At 41.8% G+C, this 23477-nt stretch overlaps 2 protein-coding genes across 11 annotated transcripts in view; both read left to right on the forward strand.

Moving 5' to 3' along the window:
• Positions 1-225: 225 nt before the first annotated feature.
• On the forward strand, positions 226-11034 carry HMSD (histocompatibility minor serpin domain containing). Its single transcript, XM_003315932.5, is given in 4 exon segments — positions 226-387; positions 3979-4152; positions 5033-5182; positions 10780-11034. Coding segments are annotated over 3 exon segments (420 nt in total). The 5' UTR covers positions 226-387; positions 3979-4080; the 3' UTR covers positions 10978-11034.
• The window catches only part of SERPINB8 (serpin family B member 8), a 59762-nt gene continuing 47064 nt past the window's right edge, over positions 10780-23477 (forward strand). For 3 of the 10 annotated variants that reach the window (XM_063795819.1, XM_024350928.3, XM_063795820.1), the window contains exon 1: positions 20642-20762. The gene's annotated coding sequence lies outside the window, so the exon portion shown is untranslated. Of the gene's footprint in view, positions 10898-20524; positions 20763-23477 lie in introns of those variants that run through there. The other 7 variants (XM_024350927.3, XM_003315931.6, XM_016946868.4 and 4 more) reach the window with 5 other exon arrangements.

Here is a 23477-nt window from a genome sequence, read left to right on the forward strand (position 1 = left end):
AGATTGAATGCAATCCCTGTCAAAATACCAATGTCATTCTTCACAGAAATAGAAAAAAAAAAAAAAAACCCTATAATTTGTATGGAACCACGAAAAACCCCAAATAGCCAAAGCGCATTATCCCTTCTTGACTGAAAACTCCCAGACAGTTGGGGCTTTTTCCTGCTCAGAGATTGGCCACTTCCTGCACATCAGGAGATCCCCGCGGCCTGCGGGACCCGCCCCGCCCTCCTGCCCAGGCGCCCGCTAGGTGGTGCCTGGCTGGGCCCGACTCCGCCCGCCTCCCCACTCACTGGGAACTAACACCCGGCGCCGCTCAGACATCTCTATTCCCGCCTCTCCGACCGGGTCTCACCTCTCTCCTGGGCAGCTGCGCGGAGAACTGGGGTAGGTGTTTGACTTTGGGAGTGGTTCCCACACGCTGGATTCTCGTTACCTGCTCCTGAGCCCAGGAAAAGGGCGGGAACCTACGAAAGGGAAGCCCAGTGAAGTGCTCAGCGCACCTGTTGCTCCAGACCTTTCCCTGGGGCTGTCCTTCTTTACTCGGTCTCTGGCGGGGGCTCCCTAAGGGCAGCGACTTGGCTGCACTTGGCTGGGTGCCCTATGGGTCCAGGCGCGGGGAGGGGAGGCCAGGGCGAATGGGCGCGGAGCTGGGGGGTGAAAGTCCTGCCTGGGCTCCACTCATCCTGCAGGAGCTGGAAGTAGGTACAGACAATGAGGCCTCCCACCCTGGTGAAGTTTATGTTGGGCGCTGGAAGGGGCTGTGAGGCCTGGGACCTCCAGGAAAAACAACAGCAGCAGTATTTATTTGTCGGTACCGAAACTCGTATGCTCTCAGTATTCAGAATTTGTACTTGACATTCCTCCTCCTTTAAAAGAAACCAGGAGAGGCGTTGATAGTATGTTTTTGGACTGGAAAAAAATCAAAGTGAGGACACTGTTGCCAGAAAGCAAAAATGTTGGGATAGTGTAAAAAGAAAGTAACCGATTTACAGAGATTCCCAGTAGACAAGTTGTGAGAATTTGCTCAAGAACAAAAACCAGTTTGTGTTAATTGAAATACATGTTACAACAAAGCCAAGAAAGAGTCCTTTAGTAAATTCAGATAAAACAAGTAAGATGGGCCAGGCGCGGTGGCTCACGCTTGTAATCCCAGCACTTTGGGAGGCTGAGGGGGGCGGATCACGAGGTCAGGAGTTCGAGACCCAGCCTGGCCAATATGGTGAAACCCAGTCTCTACTAAAAATACAAAAATTAGCCGGGTGTCGTGACATGGACCTGTAGTCCCAGCTACTCAGGAGGCTGAGGCAGAAGAATCGCTTGAACCTGGGAGGCAGAGGTTGCAGTGAGCCGAGATTGCACCACTGCACTCCAGCCTGAGGGACAAAGCGAGACTCTCTCTCTCAAAAAAAAAAAAAAAAAAAAAAAAAAAAAGTAAGATGAGTTTAAAGGAGGCAGGAAATAATTTCAATAATGTTTACAAGAAGTGCTGTGTGATGATTCATATACGACTGCTGTGTAGGAATTGTGACTATAGGCACCTAGGTTGACAGGCACAGTGGTTACAAAAACCAACCTGAAGGCCTAAATATTAAACCAGGAGACTTTGAAAGCCAACTTGTGGATAGAACTCTGTGTTACACAAATCAGATGCATGAGAACCTCAAATAGTATTTCATTTCAAGGGAAGGTATTTGGCAAAAAAAAAAAAAGCAAATTTAATAGTTGTCTTTGCAAAATCCCAATGTAGGACCAAACCGCAAAATGGTCCTTACATTTGTTTGGCTTTAAAAAGCAGTATGACCTGAAAAGTAGCAGTGTCAGGTCAGTCAGACCCCATGTCCCAACCATCAATCTGGCAGCCCCATCCTATTGTTTTTGTGAATAGGAGATGGTCTGTTATTAATTTAACCCCAGAAAAGTATTAAAATAAGCATTACCATCACCCTAGGAAATATAAAAAGATGGAGTGAAGATAAAGTGTATAAAACCCACAGTATTACTAGTGGTGTGCTAGAAATAAGTTTTATAATCACTGTTGTACAGTTGTATTTTAAAACATGTTTGAAAGTCTTAGGAGAATCTAGTTCACCAGATTTATAAGTGTTGATTTATTCAGTTTATTATTGTACAAATGCTTATATTAATGATATAGTTGTTAACTTTGTAAGTTTGTTCTTTAAAGTGATTACATCTTTAAAACATCTGATACATTAAGCTTTATCATCAATGCTTAAATGTTTAAAATAACGTATTTGCTGTGTTAGCAGTGTGCTTTAAAGTTTAAGGAAAACAATTTGTTTACCAAATTAACAAGAAATTAATTGATCATTGACTAAATAAGGTATAATAATAGAAAAAATTGTTCTCTGTTTATGAAAATTCTGCTTCGGGAATGAAAATCTTACAGACTAAATAAACCTGCACTCACCAGCAGGGGGGAAACTGTGGGAGATGAGAAATGGGAGTGATAGATTACTCATATGTGGTTGAGCATATGAAGAAATTACTGAAAGAGCTTGAGTGATCTGTAGAATATTTGGTGGGAGGGGAATTTGCCGTAGATTTTTAAAAAGTGAAAACAAGAAAAGAGGGGAAGGCAATAGTGACATAAGGAAAAACAGACGTGTAAAAAAAGCAATGCATCCATTATTCATTAATTGGCTTAGCAGTGAATACTATTTAGTTGCAATAAGGCAAACACTTGGAGAGAGGAAGTGAAGTACGGTAAGTGATAAAAGAAAATTAATCATCAGCCCTAAATTAGGAAGGCAATTTATAATGTCAAAAGTTGTGGGGTTAAAAATAGTCATATACACAATTATTTCTAAATATGAAAGTAAATACCAAGAGAAAGGGTGCACTGAGGTTTGATTGTTTCTGGGGAGTTGGGAGTAGTGGGAAGACACTGGTTGATTTGTGTAAGATCTCGCCTAGTGTTATCTCACTTTTCAACTACATGCAAGTCCATTAATTTCATAAAAGCACAACGACCAAATGACACTGAAACAAATATAGGCACATTGTAGGGAAAATAGCAAAGGATATAAATAAAATTAGAATTACTCATTATCCAGAAATATGTGATGTTCAGTGTTTCCCTGTAGTCTTTTTATCTATGAATTATACTTACATGTAACTTTATTCTTAATTTATACTTAATATTGTATTTTCTCATGGCATGACTGTGATTTTTAATATCTCCATTTATATTCAATCATGGATTTGACAGAATCTAACTGGTTCTCTGTTGCTGGGTATTTAAATATTTTCTCTGTAGCATATAAAGTGCTTCAGTAGTCATCTTTCTGCATACTGTTTTTATCAGTACTTGTGAGCTTTATCTTTAGTGAAATTCTTTGAAATGGAATTTTTCATCCTAAAGGTATAAATATTTTCATGGCATTTTCTTTTTCCTACCCTTCCACCCTCCCTGTGTTCCTTCCTTCGTTTATAAAAACATAATTCTAAGTTACATTCTGAAAATATTGGTGTCCCAATTTACATAATCACATATGGAATATAGGAGGGAATACCTATTTTACCAGTATTGGAAATCAATAGTTTTTCTCCTTACAAATTTCATGTTTTAAGCAAGTAACTTTCTTGCTTTCTGCTGCTGCTTTTGTTATAAGTCCTTATACCATGGTGATTAAGAGGAGCCCTGGAACCACAAAGACCTGGTTTCTAATGCCTACTTTTCTGTTTGTAGTTGAGTGATCTCAGGCACAACAGACTTAAACAGTGAAGGCTCAATTTCTTTGCTTGTAAAGTGCAGACATTCACTCACAGCACCTACCTCATCAGCTTGTATGGATTAAATGACATCTTGTAAGAAAAGCCCTAGTGTAGTTTTTGTGTGTACCTATTTGTTCAATGAAAACAAGTATCCATTTAACTAGTAATAAATAGAGTGAAAAGTAAATACACATGTAAGCCCATATTAATGTAATCTTGTTTAAAAATCCATTGTTTCAGGCTCACCGTCATGGATGCTCTATCAGAAGCAAATGGCACATTTGCATTAAACCTTTTGAAAAAGCTAGGGGAAAACAACTCAAACAACTTATTTTTTTCCCCATGAGCATATCATCAGCCTTGGCCATGGTTTTCATGGGGGCAAAGGGAAACACCGCAGCTCAGATGTCTCAGGTACGTAAAGCCACTTCAAGACAACAATAAATGCTATCAATTTATCAGTTGAGCTGGACTTCTGCATTTCAAGTCTCGAAGAAATTCCTCCTTTAACAGACAACTCTGGTAGTCTCACAGGATGTGGATGGAGAATTGGCAGGATGGAGCCTGTTTTCAAGGCCTGACCTTCTTGGTGACCTGGGGTCACTCATGTGGGTGCTTCTGCAGGCAACTGGGCTAGAAGGTCCAAGAAGATACCACTCCCATGTCTGGGCCTTGGTGCTGGCTAGTGGATGGGCCCTCAGTTCCCTAAAAGCAAGTCTTTCCATTTCTCCTTTTATGTGGTCTTTCCTCAGGATAGCTTGGGCTTCTTGACCATGGTAGCTGGGTTACAAGAGAGGGAAAGTGGAAGCTGCCAGACTTTTTAAGGGCTAAGCCTGGAACAGAGCCAGTTCTGCATTCTGCTGTTTAGAGCAAGTCACATGGCCAGCCCAGATTCTAAAGAAGGGGAGAGAGACTCCATCTTTTAGTGTCAGGAGCACCATGTGTATGCAGAGACAGGACACATGGTTGGCAGCTGCGTTTTTAGACCAAGTATCATAAATAGCACAAGAAATCCGAGTCATTTTGTTAGGGTTTGCAAAAGGCATATCCACTTATACCAATACTTAGATAACATTCGTTTCTTTTAGGATGTGCTTATAGGGAGGCCTGAGAAGAGGCATAGGTAGGCAGACAGGGTTGCTTTTGAGACACTCTCTATCTTTTATTAGATTGATCATCTTTTAAACTGTAGTAAGCATCTGTAAATCTCATATTGCTGAGTTTACTGTTGTGCCTATATTTTGAAGTCACAGAATACTGAGAATGTGTATGTTTATTATTATTTTATTTTCAGGCACTTTGTTTTAGTAAAATTGGAGGTGAAGATGGAGATATTCACTGAGGTTTTCAGTCACTTCTTGTTGCAATTAACAGAACTGACACTGAATATGTGCTTAGAACTGCCAACGGGCTCTTTGGAGAAAAGTCTTATGATTTCCTCACAGTAAGTCATACTTGTTTATTAGGAAAATAAAGATAGCAATGTGGTGGGAAGTAGGAGAATGAATGTGGGCTATGAATTCTTGCAGGTGGTCCTGAACTCAGAACTCCACGCACGAATCTCACACGCATCTTGTGATTCAGTTTGATCATCTGTAGCACAGGCTATATAGCAAATACCGTTCAGAATTTTGTGAAGCTTTAATGAGATAATCTTCATAAAAGAACTGACACAGAGCGTAACACAGTTGAAAATGAATCAGCCAAAACAAAGATGTGGTGAAAATGACTGTTTCTAGTCATTGCTTTGCAGATATTTCTAATTTTCTATGCATGATGACACTATAATGTATGCATTAAATAGTTTGACTAGATTTTTCAGCAATGAAAATCTTTTAAAACTAATTTTGGCTAATTACACTGGTTGCATTCGCTGACAATGCTTTCATGACTTTTCTAGTTTTTGAAAAGAAAAGTACTGAAGTAATTTCTTGTTATTTAAAAACACAAACAACACATATAAACCAAGAGATGTCATCAGCTTCTTTCTTATGCCACAACTCCCCTTTTTAACGTTAGAGCTTTCATAGATTTGATGTTTCCTCCTTCACATACAAAAACTTTGCTTCATGAGTTTTTCTCCTATGTAATGTTATTGTACTATGCATATTGTTTTATACTTTGTTAGCTTTTCCTTAAAAATATGTCCTAAATTCCTTCCATCTCAGTATACGTGGATCTGTATTACTCTTTTTAACCCTTGTCTGGTATTCCTAAGTATGGCTGTACCATGGTATAATAGACCTTTCTTGCATTGACGAGTACTTAAGCTTATTTACTCTGGCCCATTACAGACAGGAGTATTTCTTTACACAGTTTTGTGCATATGTGTATGAGTTACTATCTAAAATGGATTTGTAGAAGGGAGGAAGGGAATGAAGCTTTGAGGTTTTCATAAATATTGCCAAATTGCTCTCCACAGTTTTGTAGCCATTTACATTCTACAGGGGGTATTTATAGGATCCTCAGTTCCACCCACCATCAGCAGAACTGCATAATGTTAACCTTTAAAACTTTTGGAAGGGTGGGGCCAAGATGGCCGACTAAAAGGAGCTCCTGATGCTGGCGTCACCGAGAGGAAACAAAAGGGGTAGTGAACACTGACCCTGAAAGCCGATCATCTGAGAAACCATGTCGAGATCCATCTAGGCAGCAGGGGAACACACAGAGCAGACAGGAGTGAATCTGGGCACCAGCCTGTCTGGGATCAGTGCGGTCAGGAGGACCCCTACAAAATGGGGAAGGATGAGTGAATGAGAGTTCCTAGTGGGATTCACACTGTCCACAGGGACCTATGCAAGACTGGGAATGGGAGAATCCTCCTGTCCCCACCGCATTTCCCCACTGTGCTTTTAGACTGGGGCAGAGTGCCACCTGGACGTTTTCCGGGGGTAATTCTGGAGTCCAGGGGGACCTCTACAAGCCTTGGGCCCTGTAGCAGACCAGCACCAAAGCCATAGCCCCAATAGAGGCCACAGTTGTGGTTCCTGGGAGAAGTAAGATTGTTCTACCCCCTCCTAGGAAATAACATTCTGGACACAGGATTTGGCAAATATTTTATGACAAAGATGCCAAAAGCAATTGCAACGGAAACAAAAATTGAGATATGGGACATAAGTAAACTGAAAAGTTCTGCAGGGCAAAAGAAACTATCAACAGTGTAAACAGACAACCTATAGAAATGGAGAAAATATTTGCAAACTATGCCTCTGATAGAGGTCTAATATCCAGAATCTATTAAAAAAAAAAACTTAAACAAATTTACAAGCAAAAACCAAACAACACAACTCCATTAAAAAGTGGCCAAAGGACATGAACAGACACTTTTCAAAAGATGACATATGCGTGGCCAACAAGCCTAGGAAAACATTGCCAACATCACTAATCATTAGAGAAATTCAAATCAAAACCATGATGAGATACCATCTCACACCATTCAGAATGGCTGTTATTAAAATGTCAAAAAACAGATGCTGGTGAAGCTGCACAGAAAAGAGAACACTTCCATGCGGCTGGTGGGAATGTAAATTAGTTCAGCCACTGTGGAAAGGACTTTGGTGATTTCTCAAGAAAATTAAAAGAGAATTGCCATTTGACCCAGCAATGCCATTATTGAGTACATACCTGAAGGAATAGAAATCATTCTACCATAAAGACACATATGTTCATTGCAGCACTATTTACAATGGCAAAAACATGGAATCAACCTAAATGCCCATCAATAGTAGACTGGATTAAAAAAATGTGGTACATATACACCACGAAATACGATGCAGCCATAAAACAGAATGAGATCATATCCTTTGCAGCCACAGAGATGGAACTGGAGGCTATTAATCATAAGCAAGCTAATACGGGAGTAGGAAACCAAATACCACATGTTCTCACTTATAAGTTGGAGGTAAACATACAATACATATGGTCACAAGGAAAGGAATAACAGATATGGGGGCTTACTTGAGGGAGAAGGGTGTGGGGAGGGTGAGGATTGAACAACTACCTATCGGGTACTAGGCTTATTACATGGTTGATGAAATAATCTGTATACTAAACCCCTGAAACATGAAATTTGCCTATATAACAAACTTGCTTAGGTATCCGTGAACCTAAAATAAAGTTTTTAAAAAAGAATCTGAGATGGAATATTTACAACATATGTGATAGGGAAGGGTTAATACAAAACAAGAGAAGCAACAAAAAAAATAAAAACTTTTGATTATAAATGGGATTCAACACTTTTATGTGTATTGAGAATTTCTATCTCTTCTGTGAATTGCCTATTTATACATCCTCTTACACATTTTTCTATGGGGTTGTATGTCTTTTTCTTATTGACTTATAAGAATTATTTTTGTAGAGGATATCTCTCTTACTGTGATATGTATTTTTTCAAACTTGCTTTCGACTCTAAATTAATTGTTTGCAAACAGATTGGTATAAAGTGAAGGTGGTAAGACATAAAAGTGAAATATTTATAAGATTTGTATATGATATTGTGATTTTACAACTTCACTTATTTTACTAGTCTTAGCACTATTTAGTTTATTGCCATCTTTTTACTAGTTTACTAGTTTTCTATATAAAGACAACCAAAATGTTAACAACCAAATATCAATTCGTGGTGGATATTTTGAAAGAAAAGCATTGATATTTAAAATGTTATTTTGATATTGGAATATAAATTAAAAAGATGAGAAATGTTTGTAAACCATTTCAGATTAATTTATTATTTATTCTTATTTTCAAGAATCCCATACCAATAGCAATATATAATTACATGTTCTTTTTGTTTGATTTGCCACACTTTGTCAAATAGTAACTTAAAATAGCAGACAGTTATTTAAAAACACGTTTAAGAGATGGAAAGATCACCTAGGCGTGCAAGAAGTCATCAATATGTGATTCATCAGTTTGCCTTCAGATTATTTTCTTACACTGAGAGATTTAAATAATTTCCAAACCACTGAAAAATAGGCAGAGGCAGCAATTTTGGAAAAGCATGAATTATGGGAGGATTAAGTGAAATAGTGTACATCGATCAGTTATGTGGTACTGAGAATTCAAAAACGTTACATGAAAAGGTCATATTTCATCAGGACTTCACAGTTATCTTGTGAGGTGTAGCTATTACTGCTTCCTTGTTCTACAGGAGAGAACATGGAGGCATAAACAGAGGAAGCAAATATTTGAAGGTCACACAACTAGTAAGTTGCAGAACTTGTGTTCCTAACTACTGTCACATTTCCTCTCCATGCCCTACTGATACAGAAGTATAAAATTCCGAAGTAAAAGCAAAATTATGGAAAGGGAAATTAAATATTTAGCTGTGAGCAGTTTGAGAGAAAGATTGGGAAACAATTCTATAATGCATGGTCCCTAAATTAGTTGTTTCAGCTCATTTAATTTCCACCAAATGTTCTGCTTTTATATGGCATAGTGTAGGTTTCTGTTAAGATCATTATAATTCTACAGAATATATTAACTAAATATAGTTTGAACTTTTTTGGAAAGTTGATCATAGTTTGAAACACCCATAATGCTATGCATTATGTACATGAGTATAAGGTTTCCATGAAATTAATCATTCAGTTCCTCAGTCCAACTAGCTATTAATATATTTCAAGTGCTCAATAGCCTATGTGGCACCGCTCTGGACATTGCAGATTTACAACATTTTCATCATCCCAGAAAGTTCCGATGGACACTGCTGGTCTAAGATTGTATATGTTTCCCATGTAATTTATGGAACAACAGACTCATATTTATATTCTGTTGTTCTAAAATGTAGAGGCAAATGTAGCACTTGCTGTGTTAATCCTCACTCAACAAATTTAATAGTTTACAGGAGTGACAGCTTCTATAGTCACCATTTGTAAAAAAGAAAAAAAAAGAATTTATTTTCTAAAGCAATTTTAGGTTCACAGAAAAATTGAGCAAAAGGTACATGCATAGTCCCTCCTGTGATTAACATCCCCTAGTACAGTCATGGGGGACAGCTTTCTTGTTTCTACCTTGGCCTGTTAGGAATAAAGCTGTTATGAATATTTGTGTGCAGGTTTTATCAGCTCCTTTGGGTAAATGGCAAGGGTCATGATTGCTGGATCATATTTTTAGTTTTATAAAAAACTTCCACACTGTCTTCCAAAGTGACTATACAATATTGTATTCCCACCAGCAATGAATGAGAGTTCCTGTTGCTCCACGTTTTCACCAGCATTTAGTGTTGTCAGTGTGTTTTCACTTTCATTTAGTTCAAACTGTTTTTAATATCACTTGAGATTTCTTCTGTGATTCGTGTGTTATTGAATCTCCGAGTACTTTTGGAATTTTCAGCCATCTTTCTCTTATTGATTTCTAGTTTAATTCGTTATTGTCTGAGAGCAGACGTTGCATGATTTCTATTATTTTAAATTTGCTAAGTTGTGCTTTGTGGCCCAGAATGTGGTCTCTTTTGGTAAATGTTTCATGTAAGCTTGAGAAGAATATAGATTCTACTCTTGTTGGATGAAGTAGTCAATAGATATCAATTATATCTAGTTACTTGATGTTGTTCTTGAGTTCAACTATGTTCTTTACTAATTTTCTGCTTGCTGGATCTGTTCAATCCTGATAGAGGGATATTGAAGTCTTCAGTTATAATAGTGGATTCATCTATTTCTCCTTTCAGTTCTATTAGTTGTTGCCTTATGTGTCTTGATGGTCCACTATTAGATGCTTACCTATTAAGGATTTCTATGTCTTCTTGGAGATTTCTCAGTGTTTTAAATTATCTCATTGATGGGTGTACTGCCACTCTCATGAAGGATCCAGCAGTTGATGAAAATCACTTGATATGCAGCCCACCACGTTGCTTAGTTTATAAACTAAGATTAGGAATAGCTGAAAAGAATTTGGACTTTAGGTTAATTCCTCATCTTTATTTGCAAATTATATATGGTAAATCATAAAATTATTGATTTTCTGATGTGGCACAATGAAGAAGTAAGCCAGTGATATTAGTTGTTTCTGTAGCTGTGAAATTATGTTTTTGGTTTTTCCTAGGGTTTTACAGATTCCTGTGGCAAATTCTACCAAGCAACGATAAAACAGCTAGACTTTGTGAATGATACAGAGAAGTCCACAACACGTGTAAACTCCTGGGTTGCTGATAAGACTAAAGGTGAAAATATATTGTTATTCTATTTCGATAATATTTTAAACAGTTTTATAGTCAGTTCTTTACAAAACTGTCAAATATAAAAAGGAGTCCTTTTTTCTCTAAACAACTATGCAAACATTAAAACCTTTCTTTGGAAATATTGCCAACTCGTAGACCTTTTCTCTAGCTTTAGCTTTTCCCTTATCAAGTATCTGTGATGTCTCTCTAGATGAAATAATCTCTTCCAGATTTTTTTGCTTGTTAATATTAGGTAGTTTTTCTTTTCACAAATAGCGTTAAAATTTGAATTTAAAAATTTCTAGCTGTCTCCCTCACAGGTATTGCCATACTGTGTGGTTTACAGGCTTGAAATGCAACTGCTGTGATCAGTGATAAGGGAACACACTGATGATTTAGATTGAACAGGGAGAGTTATATTGTTTTCTAGGGCACAGCTAAAAAGACATTCCATCAACCCCCTTGCAGCCAGAAAGACCCTGAGCCCTCAGAACTTCACTGACACAACCCATATTTTCTTTCCATAACTGGCCAACTTTTCCCTTTGTACCAAAGCCAGCTACTTAGCTTCAGGGAGAGAATGAGACTGAAGATTACAAGGAGACATCCACATTATATGTGGGCTGAGAGAGGAAAGAGGGAGTATCAGAGGTTGCCGGGTTTGCTACTCTCATTCCTCTTTCTCCTCTGCCCAACACTTGGACTTGGAAAGAAGTCTGAAAGGTGGGGAATAATCAGCCCATATGATTCTTCCACTGCAGAGAGAGCCTCTGAGTGTTACAGCCAGGAGCGACAGGGTGGCACCCTCTTCCCCAGGGAAACACACACCTCTTTGCACTGCCTTGTGGATAGTCCAGTCAAGTGGAGTAAGAGGTGGGAGTGGGGAGTGTAAATGGAGTAACCTCTAAGTATCCAAGCAGGAGGGTGGTTTTTTTTTTCTCTCTTTCCTGGAATGAGGATAATCAAATCATTTCAATATGAATTATAAAAATGAATGATAATGGTTTTATCTGTTATAGAAATATAATATAATCAGACTTTAGCCATGTAAATCATAAAACATAGAGATAACAATATGCATATTGTTCCTAGAGGGTCTTGTGAAATTTTGTTTGTCATATTCTCTTTGAAGAGTTATCATTCACTATTTTATTTCTGTCTTGTAAAGCCTGAAAGCTCATGTGCTGCCTTGACATCTTTGGGCTTCTCAGGGCCTCAGAGGCCTGGCCATGAAGTCCCCTGCTCTTGTCAGATATGAGAACCCTATTCACCCACTGAGCAGGAAGGCTCTTTCCCCTTCTAAGTTCCCCTACCAGGCAGTCAGCTGTACCCTCCCTGGGTCTCAACGTGGCTCACTTCCCTCCAGCCTGGAAAATTATTCAAACAAGCCTGTCACATCTGGAGGAGCCAGGAATCGCCTCTTCCTCTTGTTACTGCAAAGCCTGCCTTCCACAGCCCCTACTGGTTCACTCTATTCCCAAATGCAACTCTCCTGTGACCCCGCATGGCATGTGGTGACCTCCCTCCCTGTGAGCAGTTGTGACTAATAAACTGTTGCCAATTTCATCTGTCCAGTGTGTCATGCCATGTGTCTAGTTATCTCCTACTATTTAGTGGGGGAGATCCCTCCTTCACCAACAAGGTGAATACGAGATAATCAAAACAGCTACAATTCCGTGAAAGGTCCAGCCTCCCAAATAATAATTCCATGTGTTTTGTGAAATTGCACTAAGACATTTCCCTTATACTATGTAGTGTTTCTTGTAAGTATCCACAAAGTGAGTTCCATTTAGAATTGAATTCTAGGAAAAAAAGTTGATCTGACCTCCTCAGATATGTTTACTGAATACCTTCTTTGCATTGGACATTTTGCATAGATTATTTAATCTTCAGGGATAATAAACCCATAAGGAATCTGAGACTCAGAAGTTAAGTAGCTTGAACAAGTTCTTGTAGCTAGCAACGAGGTAGAATGTGGATCCAATGTCTGGTAATGCCAAAAACTGGAAAATTACTCAAACAAGCCTGGTACATCCAGAAAAGCCATGGGTAATCTCTTCCTCTTGTTATTGTGAAACTTACCTATATCAGCTCCTACCAGAAGGGCAGCTGTCAGCACAGTGCAGGAAGAGTAGGGACCAGAAACCTGTCTCCCTTTAACATGAAGTCTGATTTCTTTGGCTGTGTTATCCCATCTGAAAAGTGGAACTCAGAAACTTCCGGCACCAAAAGCACATCATCCTGGATCCAGGGATGAGCATCCTGGGATATGGAGCTAAAGTCAGGTGCATCTGGGCGCTATGAACTCTGCAAGCATTGCTGCCCCCTCCAGGAGTCCTGAATGGAGGTCCTGAGAGCCTTCACTCCTCCTATGCTTCAATAAGTGGGAACTCTAAGGCTCTTGCATCCCTCTTCTCAAGGAGGGCTACAGGGCCACAGTTGAAAAGGAGAGGTCCAAAGCAAGGGATGGTTTGGAGACTGAGAAGATGGAGGCAGTACCTGCATGAAGTACCCCTCCAGAAGCTGATGCGCTTCTGCATGTGAAACGTGGCCTTTCCTTTCCTGAGCTGAAGCTTCTGTGTTGAAGGAGATGGAGGGGGCAGAGGACTTGAGGGAGGTTTCCAGTCCTGAGGGCTTGCTGCACAAGCTGACATTGATCTGATACTCACAGATCATAGCATGGACCATGCACACCTGATTGGCATGTCTAGTGGCTGTTGGGGAATGCAGCATAAAATTCCTCTCCCACCAATACTAGTGTTGACTTCAGATGTAGTTTTCTTTCCTTTCTTTCTTTCCTCTTTCTTTCTTTCTTTCTTCTTTCTTTCCTTTCTTTCTTTCTTCTCTGTCTCTCTTCTTTCTCTCTCTCTCCCTTCCTTCCTTCATTGCTTCCTTCCTTGCTTCCTTCCTTCCTTGCTTCCTTCCTTCCTTCTTTCCTTGCTTCCTTCCTTCCAAGACAGAGTATCGCTCTGTCACCCAGGCTGGAGTGCAGTGGTGCAATCTCAGCTCATTGTAACCTCCGCCTCCTGGGTTCAAGCATGTCTCCTGCCCCAGCCTCCCGACTAATTTTTGTATTTTTAGTAGAGACGGGGTTTCACCATGTTGGCCAGGCTGGTCTTGAACTCCTGTCCTCGTGATCCACCACCTCGGCCTCCCAAAGTGCTGAGATTACAGACATGAGCCACCGCGCCAGGCCGGAAGTAGTTTGCTTTCTCTAGCTGCTTGTGACCAAGCATACAATGCTTTACCAGTGAATTCCTTACATATTGTCCTTGAGATGAAGGATTCTGGAGAGGATCAGGAAAAGAGACAGATTCACTAGTTATCATCCAGATTTAATGACAGGCTTGCCTGAGAACTCCATTCATTGCTGTGCCAGATATCAATTTATTGTCTATCAGCTCTAAATCTACCTTTGTGGACTTTGTGATAGTAAACCTGGATCCTGTAACAAGAACTTGACTGACTGGCCCAGTGTTCGGCTTTGCCAATAGAGGGAGCTGGAGAGACACGGTAAGAAGATAGCAGTAGAAATGCACTTTCTGGATTCTGATATTCTTAGGATTATTCAGTGTAGGCACCCAGCAGCTCACTTGGTCATCTGTAGCCACATTCTCAGGGAATGCTTTCTCCACACAATGGCCATTTCTGCATTTGGTCAACATGCAACCTCTGGCAACTATATCCCTACCAGGCATTTGCTTCTATGGACCAGCCCCAGCCTGCCCACACCCTCCAGTAAGGACATATGGCTTCTCATAAGCCAGCTTTGGCCATCTGGCAAGTTTCATAGCCACTGCAGACTGCATGTTCCTGTGGCAGCCACACCTTCAAAGAGCTCTGAATATCAGCCTTGGGACATTCAGTCATGTTAGTTTGCTCAGGTGGGTATAATAAAATACCATAGGCTGGGTGTGGTGGCTCATGCCTGTAATCCCAGCACTTTGGGAAGCCGAGGTGGGCAGATCACCGGAGGTCAGGAGTTAGAGACCATCCTGGCCAACATGGTGAAACCCCATCTCTACTGAAAATACAAAACTGAAAACAAAAACAAAAAAATTAACTGGGCATGGTGGCACCTGCCTATAGTCCCAGCTACTCAGGAGGCTGAGCCAGGAGAATCGCTTGAACCCAGGAGGCAGAGGTTGCAGTGAACCAAGATCATGCCGCTGCACTTCAGCTTGGGCAACAGAGTGAGACACTGATTCAAAAAATAAAAATAAAATACCATAGACTGGGCAGTTTAAGCAACTGACATTTCTCAGAGTTTTGGAGGCTGGGAAGTCCAAGATCAGGCTGCCAGGAGATTTGGTTTCTGAAGAGGGCTCTATTCCTGGTTTGCAGAAGGCCACCTTTTAGCTATGTTCACATGGCAGGGAGAGCAATTTATCTCTTCTTCTTCTTTTAATGCCACTAATTTCTTCAAGAGGGCCCAACCCTCCTGACTTTATTTTACCCCAATCAACTCCCAAAGGCCCTATCTCCAGAAACTATCATCTTAGGGGTTAGGGCTTTTACATAAAAATTTTGTGAGGACATAATACAGTCTATGACATATGTCTTTTCCTAAGTCCTTAGTTCTTTTTTTTTCCACTTACCCCAAGACATGAAGTGACAATTTCTCTTTTGTACCTTCTACATCTGCTGCCATTACAGTATTTTTAAAAAATCTATTACTTAATAATTCTTTATATTAATTCTCTTCTCTTCAAATCTCTGATATAGTTTGTTTGCAAAGTGAACACTGCCTGATGTAACTGAATAAGCATCTCTCACACTATTATGAAAGAGTGTGGCAGGAGATTGAAGTCCACAGTGTGGGTCTACCAAACACATTCTGGCTTGAGGGTATGCAGATATTAGAAAAACTACTCCATTAAAAACTGAAAATTCTGAGATTAATGCTGAACCAGACAGGACACTAGAACAAGTGGCATGAACTCACACTGTTTCAACAATCAATGGTAACTCTATTGATAAGCTAAAATCTGAGAGGATATCAGGGATCTCCTATTCAACTTTCCTATCTGCAACACATTCAATCAAAGCACGAAAAGATACGTTTAGAAACCAAAGAGATCTTTCTAATTCCCTCCAAATTCTTTGTCACTTAATACTTCCCCTTAACCCCCTTCAAATTATTGGAGAGACTGACAATTCACTAATGAGGGACTAAGGGCAGTTTCCAGGCAATGCCATATCAGGAGGCTTTTTTTCTTTTATAAGTTCCTTGAAATACAATACCAGGCATATTAATGTAATGCTTTCCACATTAAGGTCCACTGGGTTCTCCATACCCTTGATCAGCAGAGGCTCTACAACATGTATGTTTCATTGCTTACATTTGTCTTGGTAACAATCTAGACATTTTCATATAAGCATTGTCTTTGTCTGTTTTGTGTTGCTATACAGGAATACCTGAGGCTGGGTAGTTTATAAAGAAAGGAGGCTTATTTGGCTTATATTCTGCAGACTATACAAGAGGTATGGCACTGGCATCCCCAGGCTTCTGGAGAGGGCTTTTGTGCTATGTCAAAAGACATTGAACCTCAGGAGGCGGAGGTTGCAGTGAACCTTCATTGAACCTGCAGGTTCAATGAGGGAAAGGTCAAAGGGGATGCAGGCACATGCGAAGAGGGACCAAACACGGGGAGAAACCTTACTTTATAACAACCCACTCTTGGAGGAATTAATCTATTCCATGAGAGCTAATTGTACCTCACTGACTACCAGGAGAACAGGACCAAGGCTTTCACAAGGGATCCACCCACATGACACAGACACCTCTCCCTAAGTGGAACACTGGCACAGCAGGGACTGAATCGCAGTGTGTGTTTTGGTGGAGACAAAAATCCACACCCAAACCACAGCCATTATGTTTTGGATGGTCCAGACATCCACTTTATAACTCAGTAATCTTTTGAATTTAGGATTGTGCTGTTAGTAAGCAGTACAAATTTGTCTGGGGAATGTTAATGAAAAATGACAGAAGCAGATCCTGTAAAATTGATTCATTAACTCAAAGGACTAACCAAATAATATTCAAGAAGGTTTTAATTGTTTGAATAAAGAGAAGTGGTGGGAGAACTGAAAAGAGAATGTACTTGTGTAAATCGAATGTACCTGATAGGATAGGTACACCGGTCTCAAAAAAATTGGCACTAACGCAGTCAGAACACATTTCAAGTTAAAATTAGGAATTAACTACAGCAAAACAGCACCACAGATCACATGCACGGACACTCCATTTCATCATTTAGCCCAACTTCTCCTAGAGAGTGAACACTCCATTCCTTAAGTGTTATCACAATCGAATTAATTTTTCCTGACATTTATTTATTTCAATTAAACTCTTCTTCCATCACTGAATATGTGAAACACTGTCCAATTGTCTTGTGACAATATTATTACTACAGGGTGTGGCAGAAAAAGCAGTTCTCTGGGAATGTGGCCATACCGACTGTAGTCTCAATTCTTCTGTGAATTCTTCATGGGACTCTGGGCAAATCACACAAACTACCTCTATTTCACCATCCTCTCCTGCAAAATATAAGGAACAGCATCAACAATATGGTTCTTTCAAATGCTTACATTTTATGATGCTATGTTTGTTTCTCTAGCATTAATTAGCTGAAGCAAGTGTGTTTTGTTTTTGCTTTTTGTGTTTTTTTTAACCTCACACTTTCTCAAAACCAGGGAAGATTGCTGGGAATCTCATGGGAGATTGAGAGGTGTGGCCGGGCATATATGAAGTAACTGTTGCTAGAGTATATGGTCAGTCACTGAAGGATATTTTGGAACTCCGGTGAGACTCTTTGTTTTTTGTTTGTTTGTTTGAGACAGTCTCGCTCTGTTGCCCAGGCTGGAGTGCAGTGGCACAATCTCAACTCACTGCAACCTCCCGAGGTTCAAGCAGTTCTCCTGCTTCAGTGCCCCCTAGTAGCTGGGATTACAGGCACCTGCCACCACGCCTGGCTCATTTTTGTATTTTTAGCAGAGACGGGGTTTCACCATGTTTGCCAGGCTGGTCTGGAACTCCTGACCTCAGGTGATCCGCCCACCTCGGCCTCCAAAAGTGCTGGGATTACAGGCATAAGCCACTGTGCCCTGCCCCGTGAGATTCTTTAAGGTGGAGTATTTGTGCATTTTACAGCAAGGAGTACAGAGATCTCAAACCACCCTAGGAAGCTCCAATTATGCCTGGACTCTACTTCCTTCTTGACAAGTGGAAGTCTAATTTGGAGACGGTGGTAGCCCAACCTGAGACTAGCCTAGGAGTGTGCCCTTCCTGAGGTCCACAAAGTCAGGAGCTGAGGGAGTCAGACAAAACTAGGTCAAGGTTGAGTCGGGAGTTGAGAACCAGCAGATACTCCCCAGTACTGACTGAAGAGATGTGAAGTTAGGTATGAGGCAAGAAGACAGAAGATGAGGCTGAGGACAGTTTCTGAGGCACTGAATTATATACTCTGGAACCTTATCAGTTACCTGTTGCCTCCCCAGTGGGCCAGGGTGAAGGCTTCATGAGTGGGGAGCCTGTTCAGGCTCACTCTGAAATTGGGCTTTAGTTATTCTGAGAGATGGGTTTCTCTTCAGGGCCCAGCATTTAAATTGTCCATACTCAGAAAATAAATACAATTAATCCTCATGAATATCGACTTGCAGACAAATTCTTTACCTAGGAAAACAGACCAGTTCCACTTTTCATTGCATTATTTCAAAAATTAGATTTGTTCATTCTTGGATTCATCTTTGATTCTTCCTGCTCCCTCTTCCTCTCATGGTCCAAGAAGTGATGCCAAATTTATGTCCTGGAAATTCCTCAAGGCCATGTCCTCCTCTCCATTTCTCCTGCCTCTGTTTCATTTCAGCTTTCCTCATCTCTCATCCATGCTGTGTCCCTAACGCCTCACTGCAGGCAATGGTACCCTCCTACAATATACTCCATGATGCAGCCAGAGGGACCTTCGTAAATACAAATATGATTATGTTTCTCCCCAGCTTAAAATCCTTTTGTGTTTCCCCATAGTCCACAAGGGAACGAAGAAACACCACCAACAGCGTCCACATGGCCTTCACGACATGGCCCTGTGGACACATCAGACATTGTCTTGCAGTGCCTCATCCACACTATCTGTACCACTGCAGGCCTGGATACGTCATGGTTTTCATGGTGCTATCTTGTGCCTCTTTGCACCTGCACGCACTGTGTTTCCTACATGGGATATCTGTGTTTACAACCAAACTCCCAGGGGCCAAATTATATCCTTTGTAAAGGACTTCAAACCACCAGGCATTTGCTGGAAGTTTCACGGAGGAAAACAAGCATTTTTCATCTTCTAATCTGGTTTGCTGGTCAAAGAGGAAAAGGAGTGGATGGACAAAGTGGGGCCCAAAGTCTGGATCTAGTTCTGACCAACAAGGAGAAATTGATGCACAATGGGGAAGTGACCTTGGCATTTTCAACTGGCAGAGCCGATAAGTTTGGGCACAGTTCAAATGTGAGTCTGTAGCCACTAGAGAGAGGGGTTTCAAAGTCATGGAGAAAAGATGGGGGTGAATCCTGCACCAAGACTTATTGAGGAGAGTTCTTGGGAACAGTTATTTTTAGGATTCCACAGGGAAATCACTGAGCGAGTTTTACAAAATACTGCTGCTGGGTTCCCTCCTCCAAGAGATCTTTACTTAATTGGTTTGTGGTGCAGAGTGGGAATGTGCATCTTTAAAAGCAGAATTCCCAAACTGGAGAGCTCTGTGACAGCTTCCTGCAGGAGACATTATTTGAACTGAATTTTGAAAGACAAGCTTGCATGCCAGGAACCCCATGTATATGAACAGAGGATATGAAGGAATGTAAATAATTTGCTATGGCTCTAAAGAAAAGAAGGGAGAAATCAAGACGTGAAGAGTCTTACACTCCTTGCTCAATAGTTTCTAATTTATCTTTTTGGATAAGAGGATGTTATAAAGGATTTTAAACTGAGGTATAAAATAATGAGAATTGGAATGTTTACCTGAACTTCAGAGTAGGCAATAGGTTGGCATGGATCAGAACTGTAGGTAGGAAAATTAATTGTTTAGGAGAGACATGAGACATGATAGAGGTGACAGGAGGAACACAAAAGTGACAGAAGTAACAGGACTGTTGATCATTTAGTTAAAAGAACTGCGGAGGGACACACCCAGGTTTCTGAGAGATGTCCAGTAGTACACAGGTAACATCTACGGCTCGAGACAGGTTAGAGATTTTGAAGAAATAAGTTAAAAGTTGAAACATGAACCAATGGATATAGTGGAGGTCATACAAGAAGATCATATTATAATGAAAAGAAGAGGGCTTAGAATGGTAGGAAAGGAATCAGGATACCAAGCAAAGGAGTCAGGAAAGAAGGGAAGGGTGCTCTGGATATCCTGGGAAGGTCAAAGAAGAAAGGGCTAAATGTCGCCAACAAACAAAATGAAATAAGACCTGGGATGTATTTTTTGGCCAAGGCAATTAGAAAATGATTAGTATCCTTATCAGGAGCAATTTCAGAGAATGTTTGGGTGGACGTCTAACTACAGTGGAGTCAAACGTGAATCAATGGTGAAAAAAGGACAATAGCCAATGTGTACACTTTTTATAAAAACCACCCTCCAAGGACCAGGCACTGGCCCTCTCTCCGGTGCCCGCAGACATCCACACAGGCCCAAAGAATCAGGGATTGCACAAGCCAGAGCAATCGAACGGTTCTGAGTCATCTGCCGGAAGCCTTGCCCTCAATCAAGGCGGACGTGAAGCATCTACAAAGGAGGAATAGTCAAAGCAGCAGCGGCGGCGGCGGCAGCAGCAGCAGCAGCAGCCGCAGCAGGAGGTGGGGGCCTCTGCCAGGTACCGGGCGGGGCAGGCACGCAGGTGCCCAGGTTCCCGCGGCGGCCACCTCTTCCCTGGAGTGCGTGAGAGAAGGGAAGGGAGGAAGGTCAGAGCAGGAATCAGAGCGAGGCAAAGGCGGGCAGGAACTAGGAGAATGACGGCGGGAGGCGGCCGGGAAAGAGCGTCGCGGGGCTGTGGGGGTCGCCCTGGCACCAGCCGGGGTCCCAAGCCCCACGGCGAGACCCGGCGAAGGCCGAGGGCCTGGCCCCGAGAACAGGAGCGCCCAGACCCGCCCTGAATAGGAAGTTGCCCCTGGAGAGGGAGCGTCTGTTTCTAGGCTTGCGATTTGCTGCGCTGTGATTTGCTGCCGGATGGGAGCGGGGGGGTGACGCGAGCAGTGAGTTTGGAAGCGCCGGAAGCTTGGGCGGGAGCCCAGGGAGGGCGAGTGGGAGGAGCCGCCGCTGCGGAGGAGGCTCCGGGAGTGCGGGTGGCGGGGCCTGGAATTTCCGTGGCGCCTGGGGCAGATCGGGGAGGCGCCGGGTCCCTGCTCCCCTGGCGCCCAAGCCTGCCCCTGTGCTTACAGCCTATTGGTTGCACCTTCTCCTTCCCTTCCTGTCCCCGCCCCCCGTTCTTTCCATCCCTGCCTTCATCTTTCTGTATCTTTCATATTCTCTTCTTCATTGTCTGCTTCCTCTCAAATGGGATGGGGTTGGGGGTGCTTCTTCACCTACGCCCCTCTCTGTTGCAGCCACCGGCGTTACTTTAACCAATTCCTCACTTTCCAGACACTCTCAGTCCTCTGGCAGCTGCTTCACTCCTGAGACCTCTCCATTCCAAAGGGCCTCACCCAGGGCTGCTCTCCGGGCCCCTCCCGCTTCCCTGCCTCGGGCTCTGCGTAGACCGCGCCCTCTTCCCTGGATCCACTCGGAGGGGCAGACTCGTCTCCCCAGTTCTCCCAGCACACCCTGATGGCTGGGTCGCAGTCTCCGTTTCGCGCGCGCGCTCTCCCCTCGCCCTCCTCTGTCTCTTCCTTTTACTACCTCCAGATATTGGAAATTCCACAGAAATAGATGGATTTCTTCCCTTGTGCCTCCACTAGATGTTCTGTGTAGTTTCATCCATTTTCATGGAACCTCTCGGAATCGGGATGCTGATGGCTCCAGGTCTCTGGCTCTAGACAGTCTACTCATCCCCGTCCCTAACTGTTTACAAACATCCTTGGCTGTCTTTGTTACAGGTTCATCTGGTATGGTGTGTTCCACGCATCTCAAATGGAACAAGTCATATTCCCCATTCCAGCCTGACTCCTCATTTAAAATTCCAATGGTTCACGACCCACCCTGAGTATGAATTTATAACGGCTAGGCGCCTCGGGACTGGGCCCTCCTGTGCTCTGTCCCTATGTGAGCAGTCACTGCCTGGCAATTCCAGCCCCCACTTCTCTATTGGCAGACAATCCCTCTGCTTTCAGCAGTCCCTGGCCCATGGTGGTGGCTTATGCGCCAGCTCCCCAGCCTCTTTTCATACCAAATACTGAGCCGGGTTATCTTTCTAAAGCCCCAATGCACTCATATGAGACGTTTGTTTAAAAACCATGCATGGCTTTCCAGACCATAATCTCAAGTTCAAACTCCTAAATGTGGCATAAGGGTCCATCCTATCTCACTACCACGTGGCTCACAGGAAACCATAGAAACCCACCCCAGGGGCACCACACAAACCATGCCCTTTGTCTTCCTGCCACATTCTTGGCACCTGCTAATTCCTCAGCCTATTATTTGCATCCCCCATTTCACCACCTACGGAATGCCTGCCCAGTTTTTCTTTTTTCTTTTTTTTTTTTTGATATGTGGTTTTAATAAGTTTCATTACCTATTGAATAAATACAAAAGAACATTTAAAATGTGTATTAAATTATAAAGAACAGCAGTACAACCTATCACCCAGTTTAATAACTGGAATATTGTCATCGCTGGAGGCCGTGTTTCCCTACTGATCACACCCTCCTCCCTCATCACATCCGCTTCCCTCCCCTCTGTATCACCACCTTCCTGAGTTTCATGATAATAACGACATTACTTTTCTTGACAGTTTTACTATCTACACATGCATCCAGAATGATTTAGTTTAGCCTGGTTTTGAACTTTACGTATATGGAATAATACTGTATTACTCTGTGGCTTAATCCTTTAATACATTATTTGTGGGAATTGTCCATGTCAAAAACTAAAAGAAATTATAGATATGGTTCTTTCAGTTTTTATTGTTCTGTATTCCATTATACTAATATACTACAATCCATTTATCCATTCTGTTTTTGATGGACATTTGGGTTGTTTCTTTTTTATTATTATACTTTAAGTTCTAGGGTACAAGTGCACAATATGCAAGTTTGATACATAGGTATACATGAGCCATGTTGGTTTGCTGCACCCATCAACTAGTCATTTACATTAGGTATTTCTCCTAATGCTCTTCCTCTCACATCCCCCCCGCCCACCTCACAGGCCCCAGTGTGTGATTTTCCCCACCCTATGTCCAAGTGTTTTCATTGTTCAATTCCCACCTATGAGTGAGAACATGTGGTGTTTGGGTTTCTGTCTTTGTGGTAGTTTGCTGAGAATGATGGTTTCCAGCTTCATCCATGTCCCTACAAAGGACATGAACTCATTGTTTTTTTATGGCTGCATAGTATTCCATGGTGTATATATGCCACATTTTCTTTTTTTTTTC

The sequence above is a fragment of the Pan troglodytes genome, chromosome 17 (assembly GCF_028858775.2).
Source record: "Pan troglodytes isolate AG18354 chromosome 17, NHGRI_mPanTro3-v2.0_pri, whole genome shotgun sequence".
In the NCBI taxonomy this organism is placed as follows: Eukaryota; Metazoa; Chordata; class Mammalia; order Primates; family Hominidae; genus Pan; species Pan troglodytes.